Source organism: Mixophyes fleayi, chromosome 1, assembly GCF_038048845.1.
Source record: "Mixophyes fleayi isolate aMixFle1 chromosome 1, aMixFle1.hap1, whole genome shotgun sequence".
Lineage (NCBI taxonomy): Eukaryota > Metazoa > Chordata > Amphibia > Anura > Limnodynastidae > Mixophyes > Mixophyes fleayi.
The window spans coordinates 250,331,457-250,347,562 of NC_134402.1; the positions used below are offsets into that span (position 1 = coordinate 250,331,457).

The window sequence follows — 16,106 nt, forward strand, 5'->3', positions numbered from 1 at the left end:
ATCGCCGCCTCTCCTCCACTCTGATCACCTCTTCCCACTCTAGAATACATGACTTCTCCCGAGCTGCCCCCTTTCACTGGAACGACCTCCCTCGCTCCATCCGTCTCTCACCCAATCTGTGCTCCTTCAAGCGGGCACTTAAAACTCACCTGTTCCTTAAGGCCTACCAACCATCCACTTAACCTCTCACCTCTTCTGTTTCTCCCCTGGATCCTTTTCTCTCCCCTTTGCTTCACTGGCTCCCTCTTGTGCCTGATTTTGTTTACCCTTCCTTAGGATGTAAGCTCGTATGAGCAGGGCCCCTCTCCCCTCCTGTCTCCACACCTGTTCTTCCACTCCATCTTTACAGTATTTGCCTGCCTGGAGTTTCTGAAGTTCTGGTACTTTGTGTTTATTGTTCTGTATTGTTTTACCCTGTATAGTGTACTGTTTGTGCCGTGTACGGCGCTGCGGAAACCTTGTGGCGCCTAACAAATAAACAACAACAATAATAATAATAATAATAATAATAATAATAATAATAATAATAATAATAATAACTCCCATTGTCCCATAGATTGTTAGCTTCCAAGTAGGGCCCTCTTATCTCTCTGTCTGCCTGTATCACCCAGTATTGTTTTATCACTGTGTTTGTTCCCAATTATAAAGCTCTACATAATTTGCTGGCGCTATACAAATGATGATGATGATGATGATGGAACTATGTTAGAATGTATTGGCAAATCTAGCACTACAGATGGCATTGTGAACCAGTGTGGTTGCCATCTATGTTCTGCATGACTTAATAGTTCAGTCATGGTTGTCTACATAGTTCAATGCTACAACTACTGCATTGTATGCCTCAAGAGAAGCCAGATTGACCGAACCACTACAGGAATGCCATGCAATCTTACCTAAACTACTACAGGTGTCTGTAGTATATATTAGCATATTAGTATATATATGCATATATATGCACTGTTTATGTTTGTTGCATGTTCTTTTTATACAATTATATTTCTGTTGTTCTGTGGTGTTTGAGGCTTATTTCATATACTCATGCACAAGTTAAAGTGATTTTTTTTTTAAATATCTTCTTTTACTAAAAAAAAATAAATCTTATTTTGTAATAGTACTATTATGGACGTCCCTCCCTTTAATCCCTAACCATACACAGAACTGACAGCTTTACCTGCCAACACACACTGTCCATAATCCATATGTGTATGCTATAAATGTGTATAAAACACATAAAATATTATTATGATTATAGACAGTGGCTGAAGTGGAAATGTAGAACTAGTGGTATAGAAACTTAGAAGAAACGGTATGAAAAATGTAATGGTAATGTAAGTGAATGGAATGTGATAGTTTTACAATGAAGGCAGTAGGAGAAGTGGCAGTAGAGCATAGCACCGTATACACCCCCACTTCCACCACTCACTATTAATCAATACTGAGCTTTAATAAATTTTGCCCAGCTAGAAAATACAATTATACTATATGTATTCTTGTCAGATTATTATTAGTAATTCACATCAACGGTGTATATATTTTTGTTCCTGATTTAGTCCAAGTTTTACATCTTGATAAAGGTGACTCATTATTTGATGAGCAATGCAATCACGCAATTAATGAGGCTGGCGAGGATGTGATGCACCTAATCAACATTCCCAGCTCAAATCACTTATGCATATATTTTTTATAAGGTTGAATTTTAATCTGGTGTTGTTCTCCCAGTACCTATATATGTCATGCAAAGCATTCTCCAAGCTACAAACATCTAAAAGAGCTTACAAGTATGACAAGTCATTTAGATGCCAGTTATTCAGCAATTTGTCAGTGTACTAGGCCATCAGGATATTACATAGCTTATTCCATACACTACCATAGGATTAAAGTCTAAATGATTAACGCTAAGGCCAGTGGGGAGAAGCAAGTAGGAAAAACCACCACTGTTTTTCTCTATCTGCATTGTGTATCACTGGAAAACTGCAAATAAAAAAATCACAGCAGTTGACACACACAAAACCAGGTACACGCTCCATTATTCCATTGTGAAAGTCTAATAAGTCATGTGCACTTTGCCTGCATAAAGAGGTTTAATGAGCACTCTAAAGGTTTAATGGGCAGACCATTAAAAGGATTTCTTACAGAAGCCAAACGATAGTAGAAAAAAATTAATATGATATTGACGTTCTAGTTAATAAAGTTGTGAACTATATTTCATATGTAAATAACTTTAACTCTACCTTATACTTATTTTTGTATACAATATATATATATATATATATATATATATATATATATATACTTTGTTCAGAAAATAAAAAAATCTATTATGGTGTCTTTTACGAGCAGCACGGTGGCTAAGTGCTTAGCACTTCTGCCTCACAGAGCTTGGGTCATGAGTTCAATTCCCGACCATGGCCTTATCTGTGTGGAGTTTGTATGTTCTCCCCATGTTTGCGTGGGTTTCCTCCAGATGCTCCGGTTTCCTCCCACACTCCAAAAACATACTAGTAGGTTAATTGGCTGCTATCAAAATTCACCCTAGTCTCTCTCTCTCTGTGTATGTTAGGGAATTTAGATTGTAAGCTCCAATGGGGCAGGGACTAATGTGAATGAGTTCTCTGTACAGCGCTGCAAAATCAGTGGCGCTATATAAATAAATGGTGATGATGATAAATATTGTGTGTTGAGATGTTTAAAAAGCAAAGACGCAGTACTTCTAAATGAATGGTTGCTTCGCAAACGGGCTTAATGCCTATGGTTGATCACCCCTTCTTCTTCATATGACTATAGTACTCTCCACCCACTTTTAAATCTCATTTGTAAAGTCATGTGATACATCACAAGTTTTCTGACATATAGGCATGAGTTCCCTTCAACGTACCTTCGCACATTTGGGAATCTGGCATCAGGACAGTGGGCATAACCACGCCAGGCGTCCAGCACTTTTTAAACGCTAGGCTGCCCTGTACTGCTCTATTGTCCAAACACCTCCAATGTAGTGCACAACAGAAAGTGTGGTACCCGTTCACCACTGCTCTGCTATGCAGACCAGCAGTAAATGAGAAATACATCCCAAATAGAATACAACAGTTACTAAAACTCAGCTAGCAGGTGTACAACTGGAAACAATGACAAAAGACAACCAAATGTGGAACGAGGTAAATAATTTGCCAAAGCTTTTCGAATATTTTGCACTGACACAATTTGTACAGCTCTTTACTTTGATAACAGAACAACAAACGTGTAAATCACTAGACTTCTTCTTCACACAAACAACTCTAACACGATAAAACAAAACAGGAAGTGCAATTTGTTCAATTCAATTATTTTTTAACTTTGCTAAATGTTGGACAAATAATAGGAAACGATGATATTTCCATTATTGGCTCTTATTTTATAGGCTGAAGGGGTGAGTCTTTTGATGAGTTAGTGCCTAATGGCACAGTCAGAATTACAACTGCCCCACAGCTAAACCATGATGAAATATTTGTGTAGGGACAATAAATATGTGGGACAGATTATATGAAAGATTATAGGCCCTACAGGGCATTGAATTGTATTTATTGTCCTATTTTCTGCAAAGGAATCTGTTTAGTGTGTGCCTGGAAATAAATAAAAAAATATAAACACAGAAATGTAGTAGTCTTTGTAACTATTGTAGCTCCAGTCTATGGCTGGGAAAGCACAATGGAACTCGTAGTGCTTCAACATTTAGAGTGTCACAGATTCCCTATATCTACTGTAATCAATACGTATTTGTTGTTCCATTTCAATATAGTACTTTTTCTGACAGCCTTGAAAGTCACCTGTCAAATATGTTCTTCTATATTCAAGAGTTCAAGACCAGGGGCCTGATTCATTAAGGATCTTAACTTAAGAAACTTCTTATTTAAGTCTCCTGGACAAAACCATGTTACAATGCAAGGGGTGAAAATTAGTTTTCTGTTTTGCACATAAGTTAAAAACTGACTGTTTTTTCATGTAGCACAGAAATACTTGATAGCTTATTTGTACACTGAAATTTAAAGTTGATATTTGTGTGCAACATGAAACAACAGTTAGTATTTAACTTATGTGCAAAACAGAAAACTAATTTGCACCCCTTACATTGTAACATGGTTTTGTCCAGGAGACTTAAATAAGAAGTTTCTTAAGTTAAGATCCTTAATGAATCAGGCCCCAGGCTATTAACACTGCTTAAAGAACTGCAATTATGAATTTAACACTCGACTGTTAGTAAAGTAAACCCAGGGGCAATTTTCCCCATGACCTTTGTTGCAAAACAACCTATTATTAACTGCTGGATCTGAATAAAAAAAATTAGCTACTGTTATCAGTTGTTATTACTGTCCTTTTCGTATTGTGTGAAAGCTATTACATGGAATATTAACATAAACTATATACTATGCATAATATACATTGCTGGTAAAAAGATGTGATTGAGCAGCTCCCAACGATGTCTCTTTAATGACACAGAAAAACAAATTACATTTCCTGTGCAGAGGGAGTACATCGTCCATTTGTGCCCACTATCTGTACATAAACATTGGCAGTGGTCTAAAATGTCATAATATGGTGGTCACGTGATAGAAGGCACAGCATTATATCGGGAAATCCAGTTGTCGATGATAGCCTCAGGTTCCAGTATGTAACCATTTCTTTCTTTGTTTCTGGCCACCTGACTACTATAAACAGCAGCATTGTGTACAGCAAAACATAGAAGCCTATGCTGCCATATTGTTAAAAGGTAATCCTGTGAAAGGATAACTTATGTACTATAACTGAAGTGATTGATGGATAAGTACGGTATGTCTAAAAGCTAAATTTATTTGGGCACATAAAGTGGTTACAAATATATTCTCATTTTAAACAACATATAGCAAAATTGTGAGATGTAGTCGGGTCACAAAAAATAGAATACCCCCAGTCATGAAAGGGTTAATGCCCAAGGCAGAGAGGTGGTCCCTCTTTCTTACGCAAGTGCATCATTACCAAAGACGGACACTCAAGACAGGAGGAGCCTCAGGCTGCATGTGTGGCCAGATATGGCCCTGAACAAGCATTTTGAATGTTTGTTTTCTAAAAGATCATCTATTCCTTTAAAATAAGGGAAGAATGAGGGCAGTCTCTCTGTACATAATAACAGTAACATGTCTCATAGGATTGCACATACAGTACATCTAGCTCCTTATCACATACGCAGACTACAAAGTTCTATATCTCTCCTGTTTTGTCTTGGTGAAAAGAGCAGCTATCAATATACAGTAACTCCTAGTACATACAAATATTGTAATGTTTTCTAGCATTATAACATCATGTCATCATGTCTTTAATACAAATGGTCTATGGATTTAATATATTTAAATATATACACCTAAACTATACTATATTAAAACACTATTACTGAAAATCAGGTTTGTATCAGAACAAATGGAAAATGCAATGTGCTGTCCCTAATAAAATAAAATGCTACTAATGTGCTAGAAATCTCAAATTTAATTTTGCCAGTAAGAACATACTTGTGATTATTAAGATAAATGACAGAATGATACTAGTAACTTTATATCACATTAGGGACACTAATGTAATTAGCAAATCAAGAGGAATGTAATGAATGAATTAAGCTTAATGGTAATCGCAGTAATGCATTTTGCTCATCAACACAGTAATAAAGTGGCAGTGAAAAGAGGCCTTTGAAAATTATCATAAAAGTTAAAGAGTGCCTATTTTAAAAATATAAACCTAAAATAAGCAATTTCCCACACATTAACACCAGGAGAACATAATATGTAAAAAAAAAAAAAAGAGTACAGTGATATTGGTTATGGTGTAAATTGTACTTTTTTAAAGCTATTGTTGGTCCTGCAGTGTCATTTTATATCTACCTCATAGTTCAGAACTTAATTATACAGGTGTTAAACTAGAAAACATGGGCTCCGCCCACTTATAATTCCAGGGAGAATCTGGTTATGTTGAGCAAGGGATTCTCTGCTTCCTGGTGTCGGTGTCCTTTATCCACCAGGAGCACCAATCACTCCTGATCTTAAACTGCACCCTTATACCAAGTTATCATGGTTACAAAGTATGATAGTGATCTGTTACTCAGCACTCAGCCCCCAGCTTTCCTGGTTTACCCAGCAAACCCTTTGTGTTGAGGAATTAGCAGCCATGACAAGAAAAACAACTGGACACCATACATGTGTATGTGTATCGGCAGTTGCATTGGTCTTAAAATAATGTTTCTCCCTTCTCCCATCAAATATGGCCATCCTATCTTAGAGGAAGAGGCTCCTGGAGCTGAGAGGAGGAGACCCATAGATAGTCCCTCATCCAGCAAACATTGTCCAAATCTGATCGGTACTAAATTTTCCCACCAAGTAGCGGGAGGAGCCTGATTCAGTGGCACCCATATTGTTAACAAGTATCCATAATACATTTGCCTTTGTTTTTAGCCATTTTTAGAAGGCCTATAGTCTGTAGTCAGATTAAATGACTACAGACTACAGTGCAGCAACAGCAAATAACAGAACTCAATAATTTAAATAAATAATTTGCAGTTTTCACTCTGTGATGTAGAAAGAAAACAGATGCATAGAGTAGTCCCAAGCAATGTAATGTTGTCCTCGTGGATTTCAGGCCCAAATAACACTGGTAGGTGAATTGTATTCAAACTAAACTGTGTCTGGTATGTGTGTTTGTGTGTAGTGAAGATTGGTGCCCTCTTCAAAACTCTACTGCCTAGCAAAACCAGGGATCGCCATGCTACTTAGGTGTACAATACTGTTCTCCATTCATTAACACATCAAACTTAGGAATTTCAGAGCTAATTTGCAATAAAATCCTTTAAACAATCTTAGCAGGCATTCACTATCATGAAGCTGTTAATAAATATTAATACCAAACTACTTTCATTCTAAACATATAAATTTAAAATAAGATACCTCATTGCGATGCCTACCTTTACTATATGTTTATGCTTGTAATTGAAATTACTTAAATAAAAAGTGAAGGAAAAAAAAAAAGATACCTCATATTCTTGAGAAAACTTCAAGTTGTCATTTGCTTTCAGTCTTTCAATGTGATCAGCCAGTTCGAGAATAGAGATGGGTGGATGGCTGGCCATACCTGTAATGGAAGAGGAAGGGAAAAGGATTTTTTGAAGATTGATGCATTTGCCAGTGCACATACACATGTATGGTGTACAGTTGAAAACGGTAAAATGGCAATGTGCAAGTAGCAAGATGCTGTTATGTGTGAGAAGCAGGCAGATAAGTTTGGTTACTTAAAGCTGGACATGCTTTGGAAGGATGAGCTTTGATACATGAGTAGTCACCAAGCATATTCCCAAAGCCAACTCGCCTAGTGTGAAGGACATTATTGTGCAATGAATCATGATATTAGCTAGGTAAAAGAAAGTGACACAGTTAGACCACGGGTAGAGACATCTATTTTAACATCAATTTCAAACCCTTTGTTCTGCATTGTATGACATGGACACTTAGATGAAGTGATGAGAAACTAGTGGACTAAAGAGACAGAAAATGAAAAGTTCCTAAAAGAGAAGGTAAAGGAGAAATAAATGACCAATGGATAATGAAGGAAAACTAACTTGAAGAATGGAGGTTACCAGAGTAACCGGCGACACCTGAACCTGAAAAGGAAATGGGGGTATAAATGAAAAAACTGAATTATGTCATGAAGAAATTCAATGGGTAGCCTAGATCCTTTTGCTTCCACAGTGAATATGTGCAGCTTAGTAATCAGGTCACCCGTGAAGCAAAAGGCTGATAACGAATTAACAATGTTTTATGGAATGACCAATATGATTTTCTACAGTGAAAATAAAATACCAAAAGCAACCCAAATAGCAAGAAGTGTTGTATTTCAAAAAGTAAAACAGTTATCTATGTGTCATGCACAATAACTGTGGTATAAAGTTTGATGGGGGGGTTGACTATAAATGCCTACAATCTACCTAAGGTGTAAACATCTTTCTCTTACAAGGACACCGAAGAAAAAACTCCATAAAAGATACAGTGGAGGTAACTATATAACCATGCCGGCTGTAGACATGTTATTTCCTTCAAGCATGTTTGCAATAAGACTGTAGTATCCCAATGGTAATTTAGTATTTCAACAACCATCATGTTGTTGACATTCATCTCACGTTCAGAAACACACTGGATGACTAAGCATTATTTAAGATGTGGCTCAACAGTATCTGGATGTATGTAGGGTGACATCCCTGATATTTACTGAGACCCAATCATACGGAAAGCACAGCTGACTAGTAGATCTGAATAAGCACACCTCAAAATGGTTAACCTAAAACTGGAACGGAAACACCGATGGAATTAGGAGGTTTAAGCTGAAATTAATTGTAGAAATATTAACAAATAGCACAAGATAACCTTAATTATATTTTTGGCCTCTCTATAAAATAATTATGTTCCTTTAAGAGGCACAACAAATAACAAAGAATATCAAAGGATATTAAATACCTTATTACACAGTTTTAGGTGTAAATACTAATCACTAACTGTGCTAGTTACCAACACATCAATTTATAATCTGAAAGGCTGCATTTAGTATGGTTGCTACTATTTTTTTTTATGTTTCCCTATCTTACTCGTTCCTATATTTATTATAGTTATGGAAAGCATTTTAATGTTATGCCAAAAACGAAATTAAAGCCAAGTCCAAATTCAGAGCAAGTACCACTGTGCACAAAAATGTGAGTGCATAGTCAATATAAACAAGCAAGACATTGGGGTATAGTTACTAAAAAGTGAAGATGTTGCCTATAGTAACCAATCAGATTCTAGCTGTCATTTTGTACAATGTACTAAATAAATGATAACTAGAATCTGATTGGTTGCTATATGCAACATCTCCATTTTTTCAAACCCGCAGTTTAATAAATATACCACATTGTATCTTATTCATGTGAATGATAAAACAGTACTTGTGCAACTAAAGTAAGAGACAAAGATGTTTAGACCTTTTTGAACGAATTGTGGAAGAGAGTTATAATCATATAAGGACTAAGTGGTAATTTTACTCAAAAGAGGACACAGAGCCAATCAGTGAGGCATATGGCACTGAATTACGGTTCAGAGCTGTAAAGAGTAAAAGCCATTTGAAAATGGGAAACCAATTAGTAACAACAATAGAATAAAATCAGTATATTTGCACATACACAAACTAAAAGGCACATTCACAGACACATGCATATACTATACAATGATGTTTAGTACTAAATTACAGAAATAAAACAATTAAAAGTATATTGGTAATTATAGAACAAAGGATTTGGCTTTTAATTAGTTAATAAGGATATATGAACAAAGAGACATACTGTACAAGTCGGAACAAAAAAACTCAAAAGATAAAATTTGGTCCACCACATTTATTTGTATCAAGTGACTATATACACCACAATTCTTTGGGCAAATGTAGGGCCTATCCACTTATAATACCTACACTAGTAAAATGTATATTTACAGTGTACTGGTCAATTTGAGATAAAGTAAAAAGCAATATTAACAATCAAAATCATAAAGTAATTTAAATTTATAGTTTGTGAAAACAATTCCAAACTTGCACAAATGTTAAGTGGTTAACATATGAAGTCATCATGATGACGGGGTTCTAATGGTTCTGATCAGTCTAGCGCTACTGTAATGTGACAGCAATATTGTGACTAGAGATGTGTATGTTATGAACCCATCTTATCATTTATGAGGTTCTCTATTTTTCAGGAGATGCTTCGGGGTTAAAGAACTTCTGCTCCTAACGTAAATAATTAATAAATAGCTTATCAGGGAGTTTTGTGGGTGTAATAGAATAAACACAATGGGATGTTATCTTTTAAGCGCTTTATATTGCATATTATAAGAGAAACCCCTTAAGTTTATTTGGTTAATTATGGCTGACAAGCAAGAATAGACTACAGCAAACATTTCTCAGATAGCAGACACAGCACTGCTTGCTCCTGACTTTAAAAGTTGTCTTTCCACAAGACTCCAGAATCAGAGCTGCGGAATATAAATAGATGATGATTATGATGATATCTCCATATTACAGAGAGTCTTATCTTCTGTCAGTTGCCATGAGGGCAGGCCCGGCGCTCCCATTAGGCAACCTTAGGCAGTTGCCTAGGGCGCCGGGACCTGCAGGGCGCCGCTGCCGCTGACTAGATTTAAAAATCTAGTCAGCGGAGAGAAGTGGGAGATAGGTCCCTGCGGCCGCTGTTTTTTCAATATCCGCCGCCACTGTCAATTTATTCTAATGCGCCCGGGCTGCCGGCGCATCGCACACCTGATCACTGACGTCAGTGATCAGGTGACAGATCTTTACCCGGCGGCGCCTGCTGTATTATCACACTGTCTGTCAGTGACAGCGTGAATAAAGTGTGAATAAAGTTCCCCCCTCCCCTCCTCTCCCAGCATGCATCGCTCCGCCTCCTGTGTGAAGAAGGCGAGGAGCAGCCATAGGAAAGAGAGAAGAGAAGAGAAGTGAAGAAAAGAAAAGAAATGAAAAGAGAAGAGAAGAGGTTTGAAGAGCCCCCCCTGCATCTACAGACCAGGTAAATAAAATCTAATAATTTATTTATTTATTTATTGTGTTCGTCGGGGTGGGGGGGGGGGGGGGGGTGTTGAAATTTTGCCTAGAGCGCTGAAAACCCTAGCACCGGCCCTGCATGAGGGGAAATATGCCCTACCCATAGGTTATTGGCAACAGTCAATGACAAATCAGATAGTTCTGACAAGCATTGCCTTTACCCAGAGGCCTTCACTCACTGTCTGAGGGCTCATAATGGTTGGGCTAACTAATAATAAAATTTAGAGTCATCCTAAATGCCAAATAATGTACACATAAGTAAGAAAATAAGTATGTTATATCTAACCAGAATTATGGACAGTCATTCTTTGTTTCTTTCAATTTAGTTACTCAGGTATAAAAGCTGAAATGAGCAGATATGGGTCAAAATGGCTCTAAAATAGACCTTTCACTTACACATCATGGATGTTGCTATTTTGTCAGCTGAACCAATACAAGAGAATGCAGCCTATCAATTCACTAATTCAGAAACTAAGGCAGGTGACACGAGACATCACAGGCCATAATATCACATAACATAAAGCCACTATTTATTAGTGACTTATTTCTTTTTTTTTATTAACTAATTTTTCTCACACATGGCAAAGTTTTCAGATATTAGCATAGTTCACTTTATAATAAAAAAAAGTATGTTTTCCCAAGAAGTAGACATTAGTCACACAGTAATGTCAGTAGATGTACCAGTTTTATTAAATCATAAACTAACATTTCTATAGAAACACTGAAGTCAGTGTTACAGTCAATTGTTTAATAAAGTACTTACCTTAATCTTTGATTTATGTGTTTTCCAAGCTAATAGATATATTACCCTTTTCATGAGTTCATGCTACGTCTTTTAATAGACTGCTGAGTCAGTAAAAATTGCTTAATGAAAAGACAAATCGTCTCATCTACTTAAATATTGATGTAGCTTAATTAGTCATTCCACCCTAATTAATAAACACTGAAAGTGGTTATATTTATAAATATATATAGAACATGGTTTCATGGCTTCAGGATTTAAACTACACTATTAATATGTTTGGCAATCACCTTGAAGTCTCATTGATTGAGTAAAAGCTTTTCTGTGGTATAAAAGAGAATCTAATGTACATTTATAAAGCTGACAATTAAATGTAGTAGTAATAGTATAAACCATAGAAATGTAAGCAATTATATATATCTATATCTATAGATATATCTATGTGTGTATATATTAGAGATGGTCACTGACCACCGTGTTTTGGTTTTGTATTCGGTTTTGGATCTGGATTGCCGTTGTGTTTTGGTTTTGGTTTTGCAAAACCGCCATTGCGTGTTTTGGTTTTGGTTTTGGTTGGTTTTGTTTTGCTATTTTGTTGGAAAAGCAATGTTTTTGGGCCTAAAAGAACCAAATTTAGTGCTCCACCTGTTTCTTGGATAAGTAATGTAATTGTAAAGCTAATAAATTATCAAAAAAAAAGTTTAATTCCTGGTAGGTAGGCCTTCATTAATTTTACACACAAACCAGATTGTCTTCCTCTCCATCTATGCATATTGGCAATGCAGCCATCGTCTTTGGGTGTATATTACACCCTACACTTATAGTTAAATATGTAAAGAAATGGACAAAGGCAGTTTGGTTTCTGTCTCTATAGGCCCCCCTCCAGTTGTAGAAAACACAAAAAAAATCAGCCGTTATAGACTGTACAATATTATTTGAAATGGACAAAGGCAGTTTGGGGTCATTCTGTGTATGACACCCTACCCATAATGAAAAATTGCCAAAACAGCAACCTTTCAAGATGGTACATGATATGGAAATGCCACAAGTCCCTTTCCTCTTTGGGGGTAGATTGAACCCTAGACTTAAATAGAAAGTTTGGTAAAGATGTTATCGTCATCCTCTGGATCTTCATCCTCACCCTCATCAGTGTGTACGTCATCATCACAGACTATCAATTCATCGCCGCTTGAATCCGCCATTAGAGAACAGTCAGTGCTTGGATGTCTTTGATGGTGAAGGCCTTCCTCGTGGAAGATGTAGTTCATTTTTATAAACATAATTTTCTCCACATTTTTTGGAAGTAACCTTCTACGGCGATCACTGACTAAGTTCCTGGCTGTACTGAACACTCGTTCAGAGTACACACTGGAGGGTGGGCAGCTTAGGTATTGCAAAGCAAGTTTGTACATGGGTTTCCAAATGACCTGCTTTCCCTCCCAGTGAGGAAAGGGACTGGCTGACATTTCCATATCAATTACCTCTTGAAAATAATCCTCCACCATCCTTTGCATGTTTATACTCGTATTGGATGGAGTTATGGGCAAGGTGACACATTTTTTAGAAAAATCTTTCAAACCAGCCCAGATGTTAAATTGTTCTGGTCCGCCCCCTGCGTCTTCCCTGCTTCTTTTTGGGGAAATTTAATTTTTTACGAGCAGCAGCAGCTTGAGAAAGTGAAGGAGGACACGTAGTCAAGCCGAGGCCAAGTTCAGTGGCCAACTTGCTGAGCAATAGCTCCTTACAACACTTCACATCTCGCTCATTTACAAGTAAAGACTCAATGTAGGTCTTAAAACTTGGATCAAGCACAGTGGCCAAAACGTACTGATCCGAGTTCAAGATCTTAATAACTCGAGGATCATTGTGAAGTGAATGAAGTACTTGATCGACAAGGCCAACATACTTTGTTGAATTGCTTGTTTTCAGCTCCTCCTTCAGTTTCTCAAGCTGCTTTTCCAATAGTCTAATTAAAGGAATGACTTGGCTCAAACTAGCAGAGTCTGCACTCACCTCACACGTCACAACTTCAAATGGTTTCAGCACCTTGCACAGCACTGAAAGGATTCCCCACTGTGCAAGAGTGAAATACATCCCCCTCCTTTCCCAATGTCATGGCTTGTACAATATGCTTGGATGGCTTTGCGCTGTTCCTCCATCCTCTAAAGCATGTAGAGGGTGGAATTCCACCTAGTTACCACCTCTTGCTTAAGTTGGTGGCAGGGCAAGTTAAACTGCTCTTGGAGCTGCTGTAATCTCCTACATGCTGTGCCTGTGGCTGAATGCCTGAAATGGTCTGAAATTTTACGGGCCACCGAAAGCATCTCCTGCACCTCACGGTTATTTCGTAGGAAGCTCTGCGCCACCAAGTTGATGGCGTGAGCAAAACAGTGAATATGTTGGAAATCACCCAGCTGTAATGCTCGCACTATATTGTTGGCGTTATCAGAAATGACATATCCTGGGGAGAGTCCAAGTGGTATAAGCCATGTATCAATCACATCTCTTAGTTTGCGTAACAAATTGTCAGCTGTATGCCTGTTAGTGAAGCCGGTGATACAAAGAGTGGCCTGCCTGTGACAAATGTTACGTAGTGGTGTAAATGCTGCTGCTGTTCCTGCTGGTGAAGGTGAATGACCAACCCAGTGGGCTGTCACAGTCATATAGTCTTTGGTTTGGCCACTTCCACTTGTCCACATATCTGTGGCTAAGTGGACAGTGGGCAGAATGGCATTTTTCAGCGCAATCTCTACATTTTTACACACACACTTTTTGGTATAGTTGTGGAATTGCTTTACGGGAGAAATGGTGTCGCGATGGAATTCTGTAACGCGGACACAAAACCTCAATAAACTGTGAAAAACCAGCTGCGTTCATTGTGGAGATTGGACGCAGATCTAACACTAACATTGCAGCCATGGCGTCTGTGATTCGCTTGGCAACTGGGTGACTGCTGTCATATTTGCTTCCCCTAGTAAATGATTGTTTCACAGTTAATTGCTGAAATGTAGGACTGCTCATTTCCTTGACCTGCCTCTGGGCTGACGATTCACCCCCAGCAGCAGCAACAGCAGCAGCAGCAGTGGGACTAACGCTTTCTTCAGAGGAATCAATAATAGTGCAGGAGTCATCCAGCCTTAATAAGTGGGATGCCAGGCTAACTCCGAGCGCTACTGAGGATATTGATGAGGATGGTGTGGTGGGTGTATTTTGTAGCTGTCGGGATGTCGGTGACCGAAAGGTTTTAGCTGATGATGGAGTGCTTGTAAATTTTTTGGAAGAACTTTCAGCTTTTCCCAACACTTTGTCATGAACTCTCGTCAAATGCTGTAACATAGACGAGGTTCCAAGATAGTTAAGGTCCCTCCCTCGACTGACTGTGGCTTGACATACACTACAAATGGCTATACAATTGTTGTCTGGATTTGGGTAGAAATAATTCCACACATAAGAAGTGGATTTTTTTGTTTTATGCCCAGGCATGACAATGGCCTTTTTCTTGTCACGTGCCAGAACTACTGCCACTGGTGCAGGACTTACACAAACAACCTCATCCTCATCAACATCCTCATTAGCGCCCTCGTCGCCTACACAAATCTCCCCCTCATCCTCTTCTAATTCCAAAGTGGCATCCTCAATTTGGGTATCACCGGCTACACTCGGGCTATTAAGGCACACATCAGCAGAATGCTCATGATTAGACATCCCATTGTTGGATGGACTCTCCACAGGCATTGTTGTCATTTGTGAATCAGAGCAAACATTATCCTCTAATGCCTTACTGTTATCTTGCAGCTCGGCTTTGACGCGTAACAGTAGTTGTGCACCAATTGTAGGCTCGGTAACTTTTTTTGATCTGCCACTAATAGAGAAAGGTGAAGGCCTCATTCTCTCTTTGCCACTGCGTGTGTAGAATGACATGTTGGCAATTTTTTTTTTATTGGCACTTAACTTTTCCTCAGTTAGACTTTATTTTCGCTTCAACAGCAAAAAATTTTTTTTGGTCTGTGTTTTTTTGGATGATTTCAAAAGACGGTGTAGTTTGACATCGCCTTTCCCAGATGACGTACTGGGAACACTACCACCAGGACTGGTGACAGAACCTGGTTGCTCATTCTGCTCATATGTGGACTGCTTTGAATCCATTCTGAGCCCAAAGCACTGGGGAGTGCTAATAAGTATTTGGTAGATACTGCTGACAGATAGTAATTTTCACTGCCAGAAATAATTATGCACAATTATGGGGGACACCCCAAAAGCACTGGGGAGTGCTAAATATTGAAAAACAAAATCCTCTAACCTCCTCTTTTCTCTAGCGATTTTTGATAGCTCAATTGGAAAAAGAATGTTGTATTCTCTGTCCCTGCTCTAATCAGCCTATGTCTACACCCTGCTCTCTCCCTGGATTGCTGTGAAGGAGTGTATTTATAATCTTGAAGTATCGCGAGATCCGAGCCCCGAGATCCGACGACGTCACAATGACGTTCGGCCTCGATTTGGATTCGTAACGGGTGGGAGAGTACCGACTCGGTACTCGGATAGGCGTTATTCGGATGGATTCGGTTCTCGGGGAACCGGACCCGCCCATCTCTAGTATATATATGAGGAAGTCCTGTTTGAGGACGAAAAGCGTAGAGGCTCTTTTCCAACTGTTCCTGTGTATATTTGGGTCACCATACCATCAGTTAATCCTGTGCGGAAGACTGTGGGAGGTTCCTGCTGTACCTGAGGACATGGTATATCTGAT

At 38.3% G+C, this 16,106-nt stretch overlaps 1 protein-coding gene across 29 annotated transcripts in view; it reads right to left on the reverse strand.

Annotated features, from left to right (window-relative positions):
* PTPRD (protein tyrosine phosphatase receptor type D) overlaps positions 1 to 16,106 on the reverse strand; it is a 1,423,918-nt gene that overhangs the window by 57,711 nt on the left and 1,350,101 nt on the right. For 16 of the 29 annotated variants that reach the window (XM_075209451.1, XM_075209417.1, XM_075209401.1 and 13 more), the window contains 2 exons: positions 7,604 to 7,645; positions 7,022 to 7,119 (listed from right to left, as the gene is read on the reverse strand). In XM_075209451.1, coding sequence (XP_075065552.1) covers positions 7,022 to 7,119; positions 7,604 to 7,645 — 140 coding nt within the window. The remainder of the gene's footprint in view (positions 1 to 7,021; positions 7,120 to 7,603; positions 7,646 to 16,106) is intronic. The other 13 variants (XM_075209482.1, XM_075209461.1, XM_075209518.1 and 10 more) reach the window with 1 other exon arrangement.